General features: G+C 39.9%; 2 protein-coding genes across 6 annotated transcripts in view; one reads left to right on the top strand and one right to left on the bottom strand.

The window, feature by feature from the left end:
- STX17 (syntaxin 17) overlaps positions 1-18,988 on the top strand; it is a 39,259-nt gene extending 20,271 nt beyond the window's left edge. For all 5 annotated transcript variants that reach the window (XM_026841872.1, XM_026841874.1, XM_026841875.1 and 2 more), the window contains 5 exons: positions 4,504-4,720; positions 9,941-10,059; positions 10,143-10,193; positions 12,242-12,328; positions 13,051-18,988. In XM_026841872.1, coding sequence (XP_026697673.1) covers positions 4,504-4,720; positions 9,941-10,059; positions 10,143-10,193; positions 12,242-12,328; positions 13,051-13,290 — 714 coding nt within the window. In that variant the 3' untranslated portion in view covers positions 13,291-18,988. The remainder of the gene's footprint in view (positions 1-4,503; positions 4,721-9,940; positions 10,060-10,142; positions 10,194-12,241; positions 12,329-13,050) is intronic.
- ERP44 (endoplasmic reticulum protein 44) overlaps positions 18,613-23,352 on the bottom strand; it is a 52,773-nt gene continuing 48,033 nt past the window's right edge. Inside the window, exons 11-12 of the mRNA XM_026841869.1 lie at positions 22,770-22,872; positions 18,613-19,211 (exon numbers count right to left, since the gene is read on the bottom strand). Of these exons, the coding sequence (XP_026697670.1) occupies positions 19,110-19,211; positions 22,770-22,872 (205 nt within the window). The 3' untranslated portion in view covers positions 18,613-19,109. The remainder of the gene's footprint in view (positions 19,212-22,769; positions 22,873-23,352) is intronic.

Genomic DNA, 23,352 nt, shown 5'->3' with positions numbered 1-23,352 from the left:
CTGTACAAGATTCAAGATGAGAAGCTGTTGGGGCAGCACTTCTGCAGAAGTCCTCTGCAGAAGGACACAGAGTAAAAGTGAACCAATTGCATGGTAGTGATACGAAAAAGCCAAATAATGTAGTGGGATGTATAAATGGGAGAGTAGTCAATGCAGTCTCTCATAGGATCTCTTTGGTCAGCAGTAGTAGGATCCGAGGTAGAATAGTTAGTCTAGCCAGTCACCACGCTTTAAAGGAAGCTATGGGCTGATTAGAGAGTATTTAGGAAGAGCAATGAAAATGGTCAGAAATTGAGAAAACAAGATTTATTTGGAAAGACTTAGAAATTATTTTGCCCAAAGAATGCCTGACAACAGTGTACTGTCTGTCTGCGAACATGGAAAAGATAGTTGCAAAGAGGACAGGGTTTGTCTTTCTCTATTTTGAACAGAGGGGATTAGAAATATCTGGATTAAACTGAGGCAGGAGAGATTTCTGTTGAGCATGAGGAAAAGACTATAGCAATTAGGATAATGAATTCTTGCAGTATAAAATCAAGGAGGTTGTAGCTCTTTGAAAATAAGTCCTTTTAAGACCAGATTAGATAAACAACTGTCAGAAATAAAATAGGGACAGCAGATCATGCTTTGAAGGGATGACTTCCCAAGGTTTTTGCCAGTGTTATTTCCCTACAGTTTTTGTGAGAAGGCCATTTGAAACAAAGATTGTTATTTGGGTTTGGAAGTTAACAGAAAAAAATTGCAAATATTATAAAGAAATATTCAGTGTCTTTTGGGCTGAATGTGGTGAGTTCAAAACTCAGAAGTTCCCGTAAATGCAAACAGAATTTTGTATTCCCTTCCTCACTAAGCAAGCTTGATTTTAAAAGCAGAAACAGTTGCAAAGGGGTTGACATACTTTTATGCTCTACCCAGAAATTAGACTTTGTCCCATTAAAATGATAACGAAAAGAAGTCACAGTTATTTGCATATCCATAACATTTATGATGTTATACCCTGGCGAGCTCTCAGATGTGTCTTGTGGCAGAGCTCAGCTTTCTTGCTAGGTTGAATCCGTTTATCTTCTGTTTAGTTGACAGTAAATGGAACACGAGTCCTCTCTCCAAAACCACAAAGGAAAAAGTACTAAAATTAAATTTCTCCAAATAGGCAAATATCATCATCTGATTCCTCCATCTTTCTCACAAATTATTTCTCTTTGATCAGCAAGGTAATAATGAAAGCGAGCATCTGATTTAACCATTCCTTAGGGTGAGTAGTTTATATTTCTTAAAACTTCTGTTCAATTCTATTTTGAATGCTTCAGCAGTAAGTTGGTGGTTGTGCTGGTCACTGCACAGTAACTCTCTTCATTATACTTGTGCATTGGCTATACTGGTAATTTGCTCCAGCAACAGCTGCAGTGATACAGATCCTGAGCAGAGCTATGTTTTAACTCAATTTCAACTGGGAAATTTTCCTCTTTTTTTTTTTTTTAAAGAAACTGCTTTGGAACCATTATTAGCTCATCCCAAACTCACTGTTGTCACTGTTTCACAACATGTTTTTGTTTGGTATGTTGTTTTTTTTTGTCTCAGTTATGGTCAAAGACAGGATAATAATAATAATTTTGTTTACTCTAACAAAACAGCAGGATCAACTTCATTTGGTCCCCAGCATATAATTCTCACAAAATATATAATTAAATCTTGTGTCTAGATAGTCCCATCTTGTCTTTTAAATTAAACTCCAAGATTTTATAAACCAAGAATTTTGGCATGTGGTGGACTATGACAGTGATGACATTCTCCCTTTTTCAGTACTTATGGGCAGACCGTGGGAGAAAGATAACAGGAAGAGCAAGGTGGATTAAGATGAGAAATGTATGAGCAAAATTGTTGGGTACCATGTTTCTAATTCAACTCAATATCTTAGAGTTATTTTTTGCATCTCCCTTTTTTTATTGTTAATGTTTTTACCTGGGGTTAGCCTTAAATAATGCAGCCTAAATTGACTAGTAGTAGTCTTAATTTAAGCATACAATAGAATATACTCTTGGTAATTTGACAAATTATTTTTACAAATCAATAGTTCTTTCTTTGGTTGCCTAATATGTCTTGTGCAGTGTTACTTCAGTTTGTTATTGAATTAATTTCTCTTCTCTAATTATATTTCTACTATTTTTTTCAAACATGTTAAAAAATTAATTCTGCTAGCTTATATAAATAAAATAAGTTCCACCTAGTTCCTGCTTTTCCAGGTGAGCAATATGGCCTTTCTAAGGCATTACCTGTACCTGGTTTGTATTACTGAGGAAAATGTTTCCTTTTTAAACCACTCACTGGTGTTAATCCATTCTCTTGTTCTGCTGTGAGAGGCATATTCAAAACAATTGGTAAATAGTGCGATAATATAATTTATTATATCACCTTATAATGTAATGCAATAAATATTATTTTTATTACAGTCTTATTTTTTTATAATTAGATAAAAACTGTGTCCTGAAACAGTAAGTGGTATAATTTAAGCTATAATTTTTTTCTTTTCATTTGTAGAAAAAGAAAAGCTGTGTGCATTTTTAGATTTTAAAAGCCTAGGCAGTTCTATTTTTGCTATACGGAGAAGTTTATCTCACAGGAGATGCCTGCACACGGATTCTTTTTGCTAGTTGTGAATAGTTTATATCTTCTCAGATCTCTTGTAACTAAAGAAATATTTTTGTGTTTTATTATATTTGGTATTCCAATCAAACAAATATATTCATCCTTCTTCTGAAAAAAAGAATATATATATTGCAAAAAAAGAAGAGGTAATCCTTCTCTTTTGTCCTCGAAGTTGCCTTACAAAATGAAAATTATAGTTTTGGGGTAGTTGAGACTTGCAAATGATTGTATCCTGAAGTGCTGTAATCACCATGATTGCTTATTATAAAAAAAAAAATAAATTTTGAGAAGCAGTCACTTTATTTGGATATTATTTTTGTTGCAACTTGTGTAAATATTTTGGCAGAGGCCTAAATTGATCTTAGACACCAAAATAACTTCAGTAATTACATAGTGAATTAATTAGTTAAATACTTTAATTGAAACTCCAAATAAAACAATCTGAGTTCTTTACTTTGAGAAGTGGATAAAGTATAGATTTGACAGCAAGAAAATCATACTATCAATGTAAATGGCTTCAAAACTATTTTTCCCTTGTTTGGTGGTTGTTTGGTACTATGGATAAATTAGGTAACAGGTACCTCTTCCTTGATCTTTGGTTCTTATTCTCCTGGGGCAGATAGCTTAGTTTCCCTTAGGGAAAGTAGGCCACATCCAGAAAGACTCAGCAATATGTCCCAGTGATGCCTCACTGCACTGTTTGGGGACTGCTGTGTTGGGAGCTGCCACCCCCATATATTTTTTTTTTATAGACAGAGAACTGAGTGAACTCAGAAGCACAAGCAAATATTAAAAATACGACTGACTTAGTTGGTTATGATGTAGTGGTACCTCTGAGTAAGAAGCACTTGGAAGTACAGATGCCTTCCTCTCTGGACAGTGTTGAGCTGTGGTTGAGCTGATTAAATCACTGTCTCATCGGTAGCACCGTCAGCTACAGGAGTGTCATCTGCCCTAGGAAGTGTAGGAGGTGGGTCATTTACTTAGAAGGGATCATCTTTAGGTTGAGCTTCCTTAGTGAGGACAAGTCCCTTCTCTGCAGAGCACTGTATTTTTTATGGTGCTCTTCTGCAAGAGCATTATAAAAAGACCAAAATAAGAGTCTGGGAGACCCAGGATGGGTTCAAGGTGAGGATTTACTGTGCTATTGGAAGCATGGGATTTTTACAGCAATTGAATCTTATGAGGAGCGGCTGAGGGCACTGGGGGTGTTTAGTCTGGAGAAGAGGAGGCTGAGGGGAGACCTCATCGCCCTCTACAGCTACCTGAGAGGAGGGTGCAGAGAGCTGGGGATGAGCCTCTTTAACCAAGTAACAAGTGATAGTACAAGAGGGAATGGCCTCAAGTTGCACCAGGGAAGGTTTAGACTGGATATTAGGAAGCATTTCTTCACAGAACGGGTTGTTAGACGTTGGAATGAGCTGCCCAGGGAGGTGGTGGAGTCCCCATCCCTGGAGGTGTTTAACGAGTAGGGTCAGCATAGCACTGAGGGATCTGGTGTAGGTGATCTGATCTAGAACTGTCAGTGTTAGGTTAATGGTTGGACTGGATGATCTTCAAGGTCCTTTCCAACCTAGATGATTCTGTGAGGGCATCTTTGACAGGTGAACCAGCTGCAGTCAAACAGTACGGTCTGGAAAAGAAAATGGATGTAGAGTAGTAGTGACCTGGAACATAGGTATTGCTTGAAACCTGGGACTTTTGAGGAGGGTTTTTTTGGTCTTAGTTTATTAAAACACTAGAAATGGCACTTTTTATGCTTATTTAAAGATAATCAAGATGGTAGTTGTGTCATTACCACTGTAAGTATCTGGTGCTCTTACGTAGTAAGCTACAAAATAACTCTTAAAACTGTTACAGCAACTCCGTGCCAATATGAGAGAGATGGAGAAACTCTGTTTGCGAGTCCGACAGGAGGACATCCCAGTTCTGCAGAGAATGATAAATCCCATTAAAGAGGAAGCTTCATTTGCCATAAAAGACTTCCTGCAGCTCCATTCTGAATCTGCAGAAGAACTTAAAAGACAACTTGGACAAGAGGATGCCTCTTTAACCAGATCTGCAACTGTAGGAGGAGGTAGTGGAATTTCATTTCTGTATCTAGTGTGCCTATATTGTGGTATCCAGTCTGCAGTTTCTCTGACCAGATATAAATGAAGTAAACAAATGAGATTTCAGTTGAATAATAATTGTTAATCAAGAAGTGGATTTCTTTCCCTACATCACACTTTGCTCATGACCTGTAACTGAGTTTTGATAAGTGTAGAATGCTCTAATTAAGTATTTTAAGAAATTAAAATAGCTGTGACCTTCCATGAGAAAGATCCCATAGAGTTGGATCTTGAAGCAGAAGACTGGTTTTTTACAGGAAGAAGAATACTTACAGTCATGTTTCACAGTAGCTTGACTTCTCTGCCCCTCCCTCCCCCCCCTCCTCCCTCAAATCACTTGATCATGTGCAAGTAATCACTTAGACCATTCTCACTGAATTAGTGTTTGCACCATCAAGAAGAATACAATTTTACATGACAGACAGTATAATACAGCACTACTGGAATATGTGGAAAAGCGGAGCAAGTCTCTATATAAAGCACACCTCTTCCTGTAGCATTTTAACTTGGGAACTGAAAAGAAACAGAAAACAGTATAAATACATTTAAGGAAAAAATTTTGAAAACATTATAACATGCTACAAGTCAGACACGTTTTCCCTCCCTTTTACACAAAATGTCTTTCATTCCTTGTTCTACCATTCTGTCTTCAGGGGAAGCCCTTCCTATGCTCTGGTAGTGTTCTCTGCTAATGATCTATGAGAGCGTTGGTTATATCATGATTAAATCCTTCTATGTAACAGTAATTAGTTTGATTGCTGCAGTAGCAGTACTGTTTAAAAATGTTTCAAAATTCCACCTGTCTTAAAATTGAGAGTATTCCCAGTCAGTGGCATTGTAGAATAACCTGCTATCAAATTTGATTTCATCACCCTTGTTTCTGCATAAAGAACTCTTTAAAGTGTGATTAACAAGCTAGCGAGTCTAATGGTTGAGCAGGGAGAAAAGTAGATTTGAAAACTGGGCTTGCTTTCGAGAAGTTCATGTGCAGTAGTATGCAAAAACCTTATGAACATCAAGATGTATCATATATAGAACCACAGAATGGGTTGGGTTGGAACGGACCTTTAAATGTCAATAGTCCACCCCCCTGCCATGGGCAGGGACACCTTCCACTAGACCAGGTTGCTCAAAGCCCCGTCCAACCTGGCCTTGAACACTGCCAGGGAGGGGGCAGCCAGAACTTCTCTGGGCAACCTGTTCCAGTGCCTCATCACCCTCATCGTAAAAAATTTCTGTCTTCTTATGAAGCCAATAAAAAAAGACTTAATTGACTTCTGACATATGAATCCTGACTTTTTCAGCACCTTCAACATCTTGTAGTTGATTGTTTAGTAGTTTGTCCTAATGTTTTTGTGTGTTTCAGAGTCTGGCTGTTTGCTGCACTCTCCTTCCCCACTGAAAAAGGAAGGTAGTAACTGAATCTGTTCTGTTGCAGTCCTCTGGGACCCCCTTACTGAAGTTCTCAGGAACATGCTTGAACTTTCAAAGGCTGTTTTTTAAATGCTGTAGAGTGAATTTCATCAAATCCTCAGGACTTGAGGGTCTATTTTTTCCTTTCTTATTTAAATTAATTGCCTCAAATATCTGATTACAGTTACCTGTTTGTTTAAAGACTGATTTAATCTTTCTCTGGGTTGTCCATCCTTTTCATTCTTCACCTGGCAATGCACTTAAACTTCCTGTGTCTTTCTCAAACTTCAAAAGCATTCAAAGAAACTTTCTTGCTACTATTTATGTCCCCTGGTAGTTGCAGTTTATTTGTGTCCTAGTCTTTCTGATATTAACTGTCCATACTTATATTATTGCTAGTACTCATAGTAACTGTGTGTAGAATTCTTGATATCCAGGGCATTGAAGAGCTCTTGCTGAAGACAGAAACATTTTCTTCTGCATCAGGACAATTTGCGGTCATCTTCAGAATAGCCTATTTTATTAGTGTCTGCCAGCTCTTCTGCAGGCCTTTATCCTGTAGGAACTTCCCCATAGTTTCTATTAATCAGTTTGCTGAATTTGTTGATATCTCTTTTGGGGGGAGCTCGTTGTCTTCAGTCTTGTACTCTTGAGTTTTAGAATAGTGAACTCTGGTGTTCAGTGATTCCCTTCATCCATATTAGTCATTACTTTCAGGTTCTTTGTGAGCTCTCTGTTACGTTCAGAACTAAATTTAAAATATCTCTCTTTTTGGTAACTTGGTGCAGTTGTCCTCAATACATTTCATTGGAAAAGCCTTGTCCTGGCTTATTGCTTTTCTAACAGTTACATAGGTGGTAAATGGAAACTAGAGTTTAATTTCAAAGAACAGGACTGCTTTTTTAATCTGAAATACCTTTGAAGTATGGAGGACATTGAGCATAACAGCACTTCAGAAAGACAAGTAATTGATCAGAAAGATTGGGATGAGAAGAACAGAAAAATGTTACTGGAATGACATGCTCCTACAAGTCTGCTCAAGAATATGGAAATAAAGCACCCCATTTAAAATGAAATATACAATTAAACAGGCATTTTTTTTCAAGTTTGCCTGCCTGTGAAAGCAGCTCTGTTGAATTGCTAACACAGATGCAATATATTGCCTATTCTTTTGTGCTTGGAGGCTGCAGTCCTGAAAGCAAATCTTGGCTGCTGATTTTAATCAAAGGAGCTTCAGTATGCCCATTCTTGTAGCATGTTGCTTCCCATCTGGTAGAGGAGGAAGGAGTTTACAAATTCAAATCGCCCATTTAGAAGGCATGTCAGTGATACGATGTAGTCCCTTCCCCCCTTCATCATCCTCAGCTGAGGTCCAATAGAAATGGAATTTAATTGCATTTTAAACAAATATTAACAAAAGGTGAGACTCCACACTTAAAATTACTAAAATCTTTTAAGCAACATATTGAATCTTCCAGAGCATTAGATTTTTATCTTGCATGTAATGAGGTGCGCAGCTACTCTATAAAATCTGCAGAGGTGTTTTGTATTATTGCATTTCTGTGGAGATGCTGTAAGTGAACTGGTGGAGCCACTTCCATTCTCAGTTCTATTAAAATTGGTTAGACTCAATAAAACATGAACTAGTGAATATAAATTTCTTACTCATGCTTTCATCCCAAATCTGACTTCACCTTCTTTTACCCTTCTTGTTTTTTACCTTAATTTTTTGAAGTGAGTAAAGAATTTTCCTGAGGACCTTTTTCTCACTAATTTTTAGTTATTAGAAAATGATAACAGCATAAAACTACTTACAATTTTAAGTTCTCTTGAATGTGTGTCATGAAAAACTTCAGTATCATTTATGTACTTTGAAGGATGTCCTTTTCTACAATAGGTCAGCAGAGATTGTTAAGGATAGACCAGAACAGGGAAGGTAATTTGTGAAGGAGGCAGTTTTGCTTAGTGAGCTTTTTTTTTGCTTTTGAATTATGAGTATTTTAATTTCATCCAATTTAGCATGTATGTGGCTGATTAGGGAAGAGTACAATTTTCTTGGCAGACGAAACTTGGTTTTGAAATAGGATTGTGAAGGATTGAAATGGAATACTCAAAACCAATGTTAAATGTCAGAATATGTAGCAGAATCAGTTTCTCCAAAAATGCACACATTTGGATATATGATTAAGTATGTTGAAAAGGGAAAAGCAATACTTTAGAACTGAGTATATAACATTAATTAATCGATGTTATAAATGAAAAATATGTTCTGGAAGAACAGGTGATGATTGTAGAAGGTGAAGTAGCTTCCATGTTTAGATTCCTAAAGGAAAAAGGTAGAAATTAAAAACAAGACCAAAATAAAACCCCCAATCACTTACTCGTTGTTACTCTGCTACTCTGCTTACTTAGTGATTATGGTTGAATATTCATCAACTTCATTGATGTTAGACTTCTATTGATCTGAGAGTAGGAAGATTAGGGCCTTAATGTATTTTGAGATACTTGGATTAAAATGTTGAGAAATGGACAAATGTTGAGAAAATGTATAATTTTTATTTTATTTTAAATTAATTCCATGAATAAGCATGCACTATTACTGCTTTTATAATGAATAAGATTATTTTTATTTGTTTTCCATTGTTTGTATCTGTTGTAGTAACAGTTACATAATATTATAGTACCTTGGCACATTCATTGTTTCTAAAGAAGATTTTAATGCAGTATTTACACTTGAGTATTGTTAGACATATCTAACCAGTCTTCCCCATATTAAGCTTTCTCTTGATAGTACCCTCCCAAGGAAGGAAACATAAGTGTCCTACAAAAAGTAGATATCTTCCTTCAGAAATTGAAGCTGTCTAAATTAACACAATCTTTTCACTGTGTTTACACACATACGTTCTCCAGTCTGCCTTTTCATACTCTCAAGCCATTCCTTAATCCTTGCAACAACAAGACAAACTTGTTTGTTACTATTCTTTATTACCACTTAATTATTTCTCAATAATTATGCACATGTCCATTACATCTGTAGTGACTCAAGACTGGGCTCTTTGACAGGAGGAGGTATGTGTGTGTCCATTTTATCTGCTCTCCTCCATGCCACCTAGTTGTCCCTCATTCCCCATTTTTCCCACCGTATTTTGTCCTAATGTCTTCTGTACCCGGTCCAAGTGATTTAGAAAGGAAGATACTTGAGAATATCTTTTACACCACTGAGCTGCTAATGTTTGTCATCCTCACAGTATCGTCACCCAACTGGATCCAGCCCTGAACGCTGGGCAGTATGTTACTTGGTTTTCAATGCTTTTACTTTGAAAGCTTTTTCCTTCAGCTTTTTTTGGTCCTAAATGGCTGAAAATCAAACCAGTAGCATAATCATAAAATGAATAACTGTCTGTTCAGTTTTGGAAGTGCAGTGGTTTTATGTGTCATATGTAAATAAAGTTTTTGTCCCAAGCTCAGTTTTCTTAGCTTGGTTGATACAAAATTAATTACCTGACCTTGAATTCAGGAGTATAATTTAATATCATTCTCAGAACTGATTGTGAAGGTGTGCTGATAGAAACAAATCCATTCCTTTGGCAATAACTTCCTTCTAGTGCTGTGAGTAAGACTTTTCCCTATAAGATCATTTTCAGGGCTGTACTTGGCTTGAATTAGGTTAAATATCAGTTTATCCTTGAGAAGCATTAAAAGCAAGAAACTTTGCACATCACCTGCTTTCTGATTCAGTTCATTTGTTTATAAACATCATGTTCCTCATTCAGAAACTTTACATAGTGCTGAAGTGAAGGATGGCTCCCAAAGTTTAATCCAGATCTACTCCCGTCTTCCCGAAATACCTCACGAAGAAAATGCAGCTGAGTCCTGGGAAACTTTAGAAGAGGTATGTTGAAACTCCCTTACTGCTGTGTCTGTGCTCTTGCTTTTAACAACAGTTAGAAAATAACATTTGTTTTTTATTTGTAGGACTTGATTCACCTTAGTCAGTTGGTGGCTGACTTTTCTCTCTTAGTCAGTGTAAGTATTAATTTTGCATTCTATCCTAGACAGAGTTTTGTACAAAAAGAGGAAGGGGTAGCTCTTAGTTGGGGGAAAAAAAATGAGCAACACTTCTGCCTGTAGTCTGCACTCAGACTGAGCTAGTATCACTTGATCAAAGTGATAGCAGAATAAGATTAACTGCATTTATTCAGTCCAATAGTCAATACTACAAAATCCTAGTCACTTGTTGGAAACTTCAGGAAAAGGCCAGCAGAGGCAGAGCAGTTTCCCCAAAGCAAGCAGATATGCCTGCACAAAGGTGCTGTCTTTATTACTTGGGACTTGCAGTAAATACACGTACTTTCAAAGCTGGTACATCACCTGCTTTCCAAGTTGTACGTGATGCATTATAATGTTTACATCAGATTGTCTAGCAGTAAGGTGAAAGGTTTTCTTTTGATTTTCAAGTGCCTACAGAAGAGGAATGTTCAAAGCCTTAGTTTAACTACTCTGCTGCCCCATCTGGTTAGAAAACTAACAGCTTGTCCTTCCCTACATCAGTGACTCATTGCCACAAGTATCTTTGTGGCTCTCCTGTTGATTCAGGCTCTCTCAAGGTAATTTTCTGAGGCAATAGTCTTCTGTTTCAGCACTAGTGCTGGTAATTGCTCCTAAGATCTTGTCACCAGAGCAACTACTGATGTTCTAGCCAGTGCCCTTGGCCACAAGCTGAACCTCAGTAGAAGCTCTGCAGTGCTGACTGGAGACACCTACCCCGGTCCCATTCATTTTTACAATTTCCGATTGTAATGGTGACAAAAGCCTTTACTGCACAGGGTGGGTGTTTCTCAGGTACTTTTTCTCGCTTAATCAGGAGCACTAGAAAAATCTGAAGTTTCCCTTACCTTTATCACGCCCTTTCTCTGCTCTCACAAAGCTGCCAAAAGGTCTTCATCATCCGTACTCAGTTCCCAATGTTTAGTTCTTCCTGTGCCACAGGGAATTTAAATCCACAATTCTCATCTCCTAGGAGTTCTTTAATCTCCTTGCTGTTGAGTTAGTTGGGATAGATAATCTAGCTTTTATCCTTTCTGCTGAATATGTGCTGCTTCACATACAGAAAAAAAAAAAAAAAAAGACTGCAATTCATTAGGCTGGAGAGGGATTGAAAAAATTTTTATGCAGTAGCCTAAATATTAGCTGCTTTAGCTACAAAGGAGGAGTTCCTGTTCCCAGGACTTTCTGGATTACCATCATTAGATATAATAGCAAGCATCTAAATTCTGTGGATTGGATAGTAGATGAAGATGACTTGGTGGATTCAGCAGTTTCTGAATTATAAAGAGGAAAAAAGTTCAGAATGCCTTTTATTTTAAGCTGAACATTAGCTGTCTCATTATTTTGTGACATTAAACAGCTTGGGCACTGCTGAGATTAAAATAAGAACAAACCTGCAAACCCCTTTATCTTCAGCTCCAGAAACTGCAGGGGAATCTGCCTGCATCTGGGGAAAGGCTGAAACATTTTTATAAAACCAAACAGTAAAATACAGAGCAACATCAACTACATTTTCAGTACTGCCACTAGTCTATTTGTAAAGTTAAGTCAGTGTTTTATAATGTCATGATTATACACTTCTGTTTGGATTTCTTGGTGCAGCTTTTATGTTGGAGTTGGTACTGATCTTATAAATGCTCTTTATAGAATTTTTTTTTTTGAACGTGAAACTCAGCAGGAAACAAAAAGGCTAGTTTGGGTTATTTTTCCCTTTGAATGCGAGGTCATCTATTCACAAAGATTTCAACGACATATGTTTTGGGTTGTTTTCTCTAACTGCAGCAACACGTTGTATAATACCCACACCATAGTATTACTTAATAGTTAAGAGTTTTTTTTAAAGTAAGTTTGTCGTTTCAGCACAGTTTATCAGATGCTATTAATGAACCACCATTAAGGCTGCACGGCTGCAGTGTGTAGCAGATGAAAGCGGCTGTGGAGCCCTGATTACAGGCATTAAAATGGTGTGTATTGGCTCACTGCTGCTTCACAGCAGGTTACCTCACTCATAATTCCTTTGCATCTAGTCTCAGCAGGAGAAGATTGACAGGATTGAAGACCATGTCAACAGTGCTGCTGTGAATGTTGAAGAGGGAACCAAAAACCTGGGGAAGGTAGGGATCTGCTCCTGCTGGTGAATCAATGGTACTCTGCCTCCCAGCAATCCTCTGTATTAACCCAATTGATCTGCCGTCTTTAATGCTGAGGGAGCCAGCAATTAAGGAAATAAGGAAGAAATAACCCACAGGTAGCAGGGGAAAAAAAAAAAATCAATCTCTCTTGTAATCTTCTATCACATCCAGGCTACTAGGAAATACAAATTTTTTTTGCTTCTTTTTTTTATGCTATTCTGATGCTACTTTGGTTTACCTGCAAAGACAAGTGTATTCAGTGATTGGCTCACAAGAATCAAATAAGCGTAAAATAACAGGCGGATAGTAACATGCAATTTCAATCCCATTCTATGTAGATATCAGTGATAGTTACTAATAAGCCACAAACCTAGATTCAGACACATTACTGAAAAGTCTGAGCATTTTCTCAGTTCCTCATTTGATTTAATAGTGGAGACCAGGTAATACTGTACATAATCACTCTGAACCACGTTAAAGGACCTGGTTCACAACTGCATGAGAGAGCTCAATTTTGAATTGTTTTCTGTATGTTCTGTCATGTATGTGGGACAGTAGATCATCTTTTTTTGAATACTAATTTGTAAAGTTATATCATCGTATCACTGAGCATTCAAGTCATTGCCAAGAGCAATGAGGGGAAAATGCACATCACTACAGGCAAGTATTCTAACTTTTTTTTTTTTTTTTTTTTCCCTTTACAGGCTGCAAAATACAAGCTGGCAGCTCTGCCTGTGGCAGGTGCAGTCATTGGTGGAGTGGTGGGGGGTCCTATTGGTCTCCTTGCAGGCTTCAAAGTGGCAGGAATTGCAGCTGCACTTGGTGGTGGGATTTTGGGTTTCACAGGTGGAAAATTGATACAGAGAAAGAAAAAAAAAATGATTGAGCAGGCCTCTTCCAGCTGTCCAGAGCTTTCTCACCAAAGTGCCAAAAAATCCAGCTGAAGTACAGATTCATTATGACTGAGAATGAAAGTGTAGTGGCTGCGCTAATGACAGACTTGCAGCCTTACGCTTTAAATCTAAGGCTGAGTTGGGTGAATTTTGACAACAGTACTGTTACTTGGGAGGGTGAAACAGTAATGTCAGGATTTCTCTTTTTAGATGTGGTGACATGAGTCCTTTGAAAATTATATGGATAACTTAATTACAGAATTCTTAGGTGAGTGATATGCACAGCTGTAACAATGAGTGACAGGTTCTTAATGCTAAATTTGCACAAAGCGTCTTGCAGACAATACAAAGAGAAATATTTGGAAAACCCCAGTGCTTTCCCATGAACACCATCCAGAAGCTGGAGCTTTTATTATAGTGCTCCAAAGAAAAGGAAATAAGCTCCATCTTTCCATCATGGTCATAGTACTTTAAATATACTTTCATTTATCTGGATTTCCAAACTCCTCCTGTGTATAACCCCTGGGGTATGACTGACTGTGCCTGGTCACTAATGCACAGGGAAGCATTGGCTGCCATAAGAAAAGGTGAAAATGTTGGGTGAGCTATGTAGGAAAAAACCCTCATGTATAGCCCACATTTGCCTCGATCTGGCAAATCAGAGCAGCATCATCATCATCTTTCCCCCTTTTTTGGGTACTTTTTTTTTTAAATTTGTAAACTCATCTTGTTCAAAGTGTATTTAAGAACTAAGCAGTCTAAGCAGCAGCCCTGCAGGACTGCTACTGGAGAATAATTTTCCACGGCCGTTCAACTCCTTGGCTTGTCCTGAAAACACCATCCAGGATAAAGTATCAAGCTCTGGCATTCCGAGCTTGAGGCCTCCAGCTGACTTAAGCAGCACTTACTGCTAGACGTTGCCCTTGCTTCTCATCTCCTGCCACCAGCAGAGCTCTGGTGGGAGAGCTAAATGTGCTGGAACACTGTGCTGCAGCCAGGCCCACTCCCTCAATAGTCATCCTTATCCTTCAAGGGTGGCATCAGGCACCAGATCGAAGGATGGTGAAGCAGCGAGGCCCTTTAAATGGTGCCAGCATCAGATGACAACCCCAGATGATGGGACTGTTTTGAAAACATCAACCTGATACTGTTTACAAGTAGTAAACTGTGCTTGTTTGGGTCAGCTGAGCACCTCCTGCGTGCTGTTCAGTTCTGAAACGCCTGCTTCCACTCGCACTGTAGAGCAGCTTCTCAGCCTTTTCAAGATTTTGGGACATGCTGTGGAGCCTGTATGGGGTGAGATGCTGTTAGTGCTTTTGCTGGCTTTTTATTGCTGATGCCTGTTATTCTTACTATCCTTCTATTGCTGCTTAAGAAGCCTTGCGCTTCTGAAACCTCCATTGTTAAATATGGATGTGCTAATGTGTTTTTATTGTCACATAATTGTACTATTGTCATGTCATGTACTGTTCAGCACATGGTCCTACCTCCATCCTTCCAGGACAGTTCCCACACTACTGCTGCTACTGTTTGGGGGAGCAGAAATTGAGGTTGGGAAGCCACTTTTTAAGTTTTTTAGATTGTTCAATTCATGGTGAGCTCTGCTTGAGTCTAGTTTTATTAGGTGAACGCTGAAGTCGGTGTTCAGTGATAAGGCTCCCTAGCAGAGAGCACTGTATAAGGAAGCACACTGGGGAAAGAGCTCCCTTTTCCTAACCAGTACTTTGATACCATCATTGGAAATAGCTGTCTACTAATGACAGATGACAGGGTTTTGTGCCTGGAGACACTGTAAGCAACTGTTAGTTACAGCACAAATGTCTTTTTCTAAACAGTTCTTTCTCGTTAATTTTAATATATGATTGAAATTGCTTTCAGTTAGAGCACTGTGTCTATTTTAAGTAGGTCTGAGGCTCAGGGAAGCAACATGTGCAAGAATAGTTTTCACAAATAATTGCGAACATTGTCAAAACTGCATGGGTTAAAGCCACAGTGACTACATCTGTAAAATCAGCTGGAGAGAAAAACATGACCCAAGTAGTTTGGCTCATTTGCTCCTGTCAGGAAAAAAGCGTTTTTCTTTAAATACATCTACTTTGGATGTAAACACATTTAGTGAGCTTGTAACAACTCCATACTAAGGCTGTTTCTTCCTTTGATGTGTAATTTTTGCATTTAAAGGAAGAAACTAAGGAGAAAAAGTGTTCTTAATCAGAAACTCTGGTTGATTCATTGTATGATTTAAAAAAGCTATGTCTGCTTTCCTACTGTATGCTCTGAATCCTTGTGCATTTATTTAAATGACAGCAGCCACATCAGAGACATTGTGGACTCCACCCTCTCCCCCCCAAGCTGGATTAATGCCAGGACAATCTAAATTCATAAAACTGAATTCCTGCCATAGCTTATACTAACTCAGCTTGGTATGCACTCAATTTTATGAAATATATAGCACAAAACCTGTTCTTCCTCCTTGCATCTTTAAGGAAGCAACTTCAAAACATTGTGTACACACTTAACTTGGGAGACTATTATTTAAACTGATTTTTAAAAAATAGGTGGGTTATTTACATATCTGAAGAAAGATGGGCATCTGAGTAACCAAACTAGCATTTAAATTGCTAGGCATGTTAGTCAGAAGAAATGTAAGATATAAATAATTCTTTCAGACCAAATAAAAGTTTTTGCCTATGAAACTGGTTGTAGTATTTATTGAGGATGTTGGGGTTTATTTTCTTTCAGCATCTAACAAATTACCTCATCAAAAATTTTACATTTTTAAAATAATTGCTTTACCAAGATTTAAGAATCCTGCATTGAGTTACCAAACACATGCTTCAGATGTTGAAATATTTACATTGACTGAAATTAACACAAGTTTGTAAAAACACTGCATGCATCCAGTAACTCATACACATAGGCCTGCTCTGAATGGGCTCCCTAAGTTCAATGAAAGAGAGTTTGGAAGGGTTTTGTTCCATTATGGGGATAACACTAATACCATCTGACAGCTTCCCAGGAAGGCCTCACAAAGTGCTGAAGGGAGCAGTTAGCTGGGCACCAAACGGCCAGAACCACTGCTGTAGGTGGTCAGAGCTGAAGGGCTCCATTTGAAACACATCTCACATTTTGTCCAGCACTTGCTTTCTCTAGGTAAATTCTCTGTATCATCAGATAGATATCAAAAGGCTCAAGTGCTACTCAACATTACGTTAGGCAAGCATACCTCGACTGTGGCTGTTCAGCCTGCTTGCAAATAGAAAAAATCACTTGAAAGTTGGTACAGCCAGGTCAGTGGTCATCAAGAACCTGGGAAAATTGGGTCCAACGCCAGTGAATACACAGTGGAATGACTGGAGTGTGTAACCGTCATAAAACTGTTACATCTCATTGTGCTGGGATGCCAAAGCTCTGTGAATAAGTCCTTACTCAGAAAGCAAACTTGGACTAAGGAATGGTGGAAGGGGTTCCTCTCTCCCTTTCTAGCTGAGGTGGAGTTAATTTTCCCTGTAGCAGCAATCACAGTGCTGTGCTTTGCAGTGGTAGCTAGAAAGGCATCAATAACACACCAGTGTTTGGCTGCTGCTGACCAGCAGCAGCGCTCGCACAGCATCGAGGCTGTCTCAATTGAAAATTCTGCCCCCCAACCACTGGGCTGGGGGTGGGCAAGATCTTGGGCTGGGACACAGCCAGGACAGTTGACCCAAACTGACCAAATGGATATTCTGTACCATATGATGTCTGCTCAGTGATAAAAGCTAAGAGGGGGGGGCATTTGTTATTACAACATTTGTCTTCTGGACCAACCACTACATGTACTAAAGTCCTGCTTCCCAGGAAGTGGCTGGACATTGCCTACTGATGGGAAGTAGAGGGCAAATCTTGTTTTCCTTTGCTGTATTAATCTGCCTTTATTTTGACCCATGAGGTTTTTTTCCTATCTTACTTTCTCCCCACCCTGCTGAGAAGGGGAGTGATAGAGCAGCTTGGTGGGCACCTGGTGTCCAGCCAAGGTCAACCCAACACAACCAGCCATGGGACTATGAGGAATACGATGAGGTAGCATCTCTCTCCAGAAAGAGAAGGCTGGACATCTACAAACCAGGTATATTTATAAACAAGAAGCCCAAGAAAAAACAAGCAAGATGAGTGATGAGTACTTATAGTCACGATGTAGGAATTAACTAAAATTTCAGGTGCCCAAACAACTCCAGAAGTTCTGTAGCACCACCTACAGATAACAAGTGGCAGTCTTAAATTCCAGCTGGAAGGTGGTTTGACTCAGCTGCCAAAAATGCTTTATTTGGCATGAGATGGAGAATGGGACAGGAGAAGACCTGGCTTTTAAGAACTTAATGTGCACTCCAAAATGCAGATTCACAAAACTGACAAAAAATTATGCCTGTAAACAAAATCTTGCAATGCTCTTTTAGCGAGCAATTCTGCATCTGCTCAGTTGGCTGTAGCTTAGTGGTGGCTGGTACTAGCAACTGTCTCCTCAGAATCACCCCCGACAAAGCTCATGTGCCTGTTGCTGCAGGGGCTTGAGGGAGCAGGCTCTCCTGGGATCAACTTTTTGCACAGGACCATGTCAGTCTCCTGCCAAGAACTGAGAAGGTGGCATCTAGCTGAGACGCAAAAGGCATCCTGAGCTGAGAACTGCAGCACTTGGGGCACTCCCTGAAATAAACGTGAACCCAAAGAACAAGCTTGCTTCTAAGGACACTAAACTTCAGTGACCCCAAGTCATGAATCTAGAGTCTTTGCAATAAGTGTACTGTACAAATGCTACGCTAATTCATCTCCAGCAATACACCCCAAATTAACAAATATTTTTCCATCTTACAGTTTCTATATGTTCATCTCGCCAAACAGCCTAAAGAGTCATTGAGAAAAGCCCATATTCTGATATTATGGAGGACAGAAAAGCCCACAAGGAAAGTAGTAATTCCTCCTTCAGAGCAGAATTCAAAAAATATGCAATAAATAAGGCACAAGCCAGACAAAAAGCATAACAGAAAATTTGCAATGGTTGTTCAGAAGTAAATGTCTGCCAGGAAGACAGGGACTCAAGAAAAAAAAAAGAGAAAAAAAGACTAATCATATCACATACATCCATAGATTAATTTAAGACTGTCAAAAATAAGATGGCAGCCCACCCCATGTCTTCTCCTACTTTGAAGTGTTTCCAACATTCATACTCTTTTAATACAACTGTGTGGATAATATAACAATCTTAATAATTCCAGGAAATCAGAGCAGGTCAAAGTACAGCCATTATCATTAAAACTTTTCCTTTCCTTGCTTGTTATTTTAATAGTCAGAATTGTTTAATCACTTAGACATTTACACCCAGTAAAGCACCACACGAGATTCTGTAAAACTTTAATTTATTCCCCTCCCACGTATCCAGAATAGAAGACCGTCTTAAGTTGAAGAAAAATGTGACAAAGAAATAAGATTACCAGGATAGCTGTTCACATGAAGAAGAAGAAAAAGCACATACTACCAAGGTTACACAGAAAACAACCCAAAAGTCCTATTTAATGGGATAGTGCAAGTTAACAGCATGTCTCTGGCAAGGATACCTTCATTTGGATTATAAAAGTTTTACAGAACAGAGTTAGATCAAGAGTCTGGATGGGTCTCTGGTATTTTACTATAGTATTAGGAACGTACTGTTTGAAAGATGCTGTACAGAATGACCCACCAAACAAATGTATTTACAAGCCTGGGGAGAAAAAAAAAATTATTTTTGTTTATTCAAAATAAAAATACACACAGAATTATGAAAATATAGGTTTACTATTTCCACCACACAGAAGTCAATGCTGCTGTCTGAAAGGCTTGCAAGATTATTTCAAGTTTTTTTAAAGTTCATCTTTTTCCCTCAATAAGGTGTACCTATGTTCACTGGGTGCCAATTTCTGGAATGAGCTCTCTGGTGGGCTGCTTGCTAAATCCTGAATTGGCTGAAAAACAGAACAAACAGTGAATTGCTTGTTAGACTGATTGTAATAATCACTTCCATTAAGTGAACTTCTAATGTTAATTATGTGAGTGCACAAATGTCCAGCGTTTTCACAAACTGAGGGGGCTTATTTTGGGAGGAATATTATAAGTGTCCCCCTCCCCCCATTAATGAATCAAGCACCATCAGTTAAGGATATTCCTTTTGTTGGTAACAGCCATCACACAAGTTTCTGTACAAGTGACTTAAAAGTATTTCAAATGCACCCCACTGTATTATTTGAGTCTAACACTTGCTTTGAAGGTATTCTAGTCTGTGTGTTTGTTTTTGAGATACACCAGCGCAAAAATGGCATTGCTGCCAAAGTGTTTTAGAATTCATTTTCTATGGAAACTAAAAAAAAAAACCCCAAACCCACCAAATGTACAATTCAAGGGACATACATGACCTAGGACAGCAGCCTCCAGATTAATTAAGGCCAGAATTTCCACCGCACATGCACACACATCTTCCACAAGATGGCAGGATGCCATACTGAGATAAACAAGTAAACATCCCAGGTCTGGTGTGCATTTTTCAAGGCAGAATGTAGACAAAAGCAAGCCTGCAGCTCTAGGCAACAAGCCTATGCCCAGATCCAGGGACTCAGCAGGCTTCCTCCCTGCCTGGCCAAGGCTCTTCCACACTGCAACTGACTCTGAGTCTCTCTTCCTCACACATGCCTGTCTTGCTCTGAGCTGACCGACTGCCTGGCCTACGCCTCAGTCTCGAGCCCTATTTTCTGCATCTCCTCCTGTTGACCTAAATTCTGGTTTCTCAGTGAATTCCTGAGAATCACAGGGAGTTACCAGTTAAATGAATTACTGCCGAGACAATTCAGCCTGCATGTTTTCACAGACAGTCATGACAATATTGAAAAGCAGTCATCTCCAGGCCCAAGGCAAGCCCTCCAGGGCTTTCATGCTTTTAAATCTTTCAACTTTGAGGAGAACAACAGAAGGCTGCACTCACACAGCTTAGCATATCCCACAGATGACCAGGAAAATGAGCCTGTAGCCATAAATCACTTCTGTCCCTCACCCACAGGTTCTGGGATGGCCCAAGGCACCCCAACACAAGGGCACCAGATCTCCTCTGGGACCAACATGGCTCTCTGAGTCCTAGATAATACAACATATAACTTCAGTGTTTAGAAAAGTTACTTCTTCAGAAAGTGCCTGAGGTAATGAGAAATTTATCTGACAGGCTAATACATTTGCACTTCTCAGCATGACACTGAGGGTGCTCGCCAAGCCGCTTTCCATCATTTATCAGCAGTCCTGGCTGACCGGGGAGGTCCCAACAGATTGGAAATTGGCCAATGTGACACCCATATATAAGAAGGGTCGGAAGGATGATCCAGGAAATTACAGGCCTGTCAGCTTGACTTCGGTGCCCGGGAAGCTGATGGAGCAGCTCATCCTGAGTACCATCACACAACATGTGAGGAACAACCAGATGCTCAGGCCCAGTCAGCATGGGTGTGTGAAAGGCAGGTCCTGCCTGACAAACCTGATCTCCTCCTCTGACAGGGCGACCTGCTTATTGGATGGGGGAAAGGCTGTGGATGTTGTCTACCTTGACTTTAGCCAGGCCTTTGACACCATTTCCCACAGCATTCTCCTGGTGAAACTGCCTGCTCACAGCTTGGATGGGCACCTGCTTTGCTGGGTGAAAAACTGTGTGGATGTCTGGGCCCAAAGAGTTGTGGTGAACGGAGTTAAATCCAGTTGGCGGCCGGTCATGAGTGGTGTCCCCCAGCGCTCGTTGTTGGGGCCACTCCTGTTTAACATCTTTATTGATGATCTAGACAAGGGGACCGAGTGCACCCTCAGTCAGTTTGCAGATGACACCCAGTTGGGTGGGAGTGTTGATTTGCTCGAGGGCAGGGAGGCTCTGCAGAGAGACCTGGACAGGCTGGAGCCATGGGCTGAGCCCAACTGGAGGAGTTTCCATAAGGCCAAATGCCGGGGGCTGCCCTTGGGCCACAACAACCCCCAGCAGCGCTACAGGCTTGGGGAGGAGTGGCTGGAGAGCTGCCAGTCAGAGAGGGACCTGGGGGGGGTGATTGACAGCCGGCCGAACAGGAGCCACCAGTGTGCCCAGGGGGCCAAGAAGGCCAATGGCATCCTGGCTTGTGTCAGCAATAGCGTGGCCAGCAGGGACAGGGAAGGGATCTGAGCCCTGTACTCGGCACTGGTGAGGCCGTACCTCAATTCCTGTGTTCAGTTTTGGGCCCCTCACTACAAAAAGGACATTGAATGACTCGAGCGTGTCCAGAGAAGGGCAACAGAGCTGGTGCAGGGTCTGGAGCACAGGTCGTACGGGGAGCGGCTGAGGGAACTGGGGGTGTTTAGTCTGGAGAAGAGGAGGCTGAGGGGAGACCTCATCGCCCTCTACAGCTCCCTGAAAGGAGGTTGCAGAGAGCTGGGGATGAGTTCTTTAACCAAGTAACGAGTGATAGTACAAGAGGGAATGGCCTCAAGTTATCCAGTCTAAACCTTCCCTGGCACATTAGGAAGCGTTTCTTTACAGAACGGATTGTTAGGTGTTGGAATGGGCTGCCCAGGGAGGTGGTGGAGTCCCCATCCCTGGAGGTGTTTAAGAGTAGAGTTGACATAGCGCTGAGGGATCTGGTGTAGTTGGGAACTGTCAGTGTTAGGTCAATGGTTGGACTGGATGATCTTCAAGGTCTTTTCCAACCTTGATGATTCTGTGATACGAGCTGAACAGTTTACCAAGATGATATAAGGCTGATCGAGGTACAATCAGAAAACTGGGGTGAGCAGAGGGAACTGGGGCTTATAGTGTCCTTTCTTTTCTGCCTCTTAGATTAAACTATACACTGAGGTGCTCTTGAGTTTTGTCTGGAAAAGGATCTAGTAGTTGTGTTCCAGAAGAGATCTCAGGTATGACTTCCAGGCATGTAATTATACAGCATGACAACCTTTGAGCTTCCGTGAGGAATCCAAACTGACAAATGCAGCCTGTGACCACTATTAATGCCCCTTGTTAACTGCATTAACAGAAGTAACAAGCCCTATTACTGCTTATCAATCTTTTGTTGATGGTCTAATGTGACACCTGCTTGGATTGGTGATGGAGAAAATATGTAAAATATTCTTCCCCTTAGAAGCACCCTCTCATAGTGTGACATGTGGGAAATAAAGCATCTATGACATATCAGTTTTTCCACTGAAATCACATGAGAACGTAGGAGCAGCTCTATGAGCTCAGAACAGTCATCTAGCCCAAGATCTTTTGTTCCAGTGGAATAAAAAAAAAAATTTTATACTCTTCCCTTATTCAAGGCAAACCGGTACCACACTTCCTCCTAATCTCTCCTTGCCTTTACCCAAAGGAAGAGCTAAGCAGAAGCAGCAATGTTATTCTATAAACAGATTTCGCTTTCAGGAGACTAAAGTTAAAAGTACACACACATTAGAAAGTACAGTGCTGACAGGGAGTTAAAAAGGTCTTTATTACATGGCCAAGTTAAATGTATTTGTTGTAACCTTACCTGACCAGGTGCTACATCAGTTGGATCAGGGCCGTGATGAAACTCTCTATGCAATTTTCCAGAATGCAAGTCTAGTACAAATTGCTTCAGTTTACCTGGAACTCTGGAACAAATCCAACAGAAACACCCAGGTGTTTATTACGAGTTAAGTCCAAACACAGAAGATTTAAAGTGCACAGTTTAGTAGCCAACTTCTGTTTATCTAGCACACTGTGTCCACTTTTAGGTGATTAATAGAAGACAGGAAGCCAAATAGTTTGTTAAGGTACCCTACCAGCTTCTTTTTCTTTCCACTGTCTCTTGAGAACACAGCAAGTATTTCATCTTTTCAATAACTCCCACAGAGTTCTACTAGCCGATAACTTCATTGTGTACTCCCTTCAGCTCCCCACTAACCATAATGTAAGAGAGAACAGCAGGTTCCAAATGCACAGTTTACAGATACAAATGACAGTTGGGTAGCAGTATTGACAAAACATCTTTGAAAGGCTCTCTAGTGCCTGAGCAACTTCATATACACTACAGATAAGCACTAAGAGGATATCAATGTAAATCTAATCTGAGATCATCTACTGTCACCCAC

This window comes from Athene cunicularia, assembly GCF_003259725.1.
Source record: "Athene cunicularia isolate RWA chromosome 2 unlocalized genomic scaffold, athCun1 chr2_part1, whole genome shotgun sequence".
NCBI classification, from domain to species: domain Eukaryota; kingdom Metazoa; phylum Chordata; class Aves; order Strigiformes; family Strigidae; genus Athene; species Athene cunicularia.
This window is presented reverse-complemented; position numbering and strand designations above follow the sequence as displayed.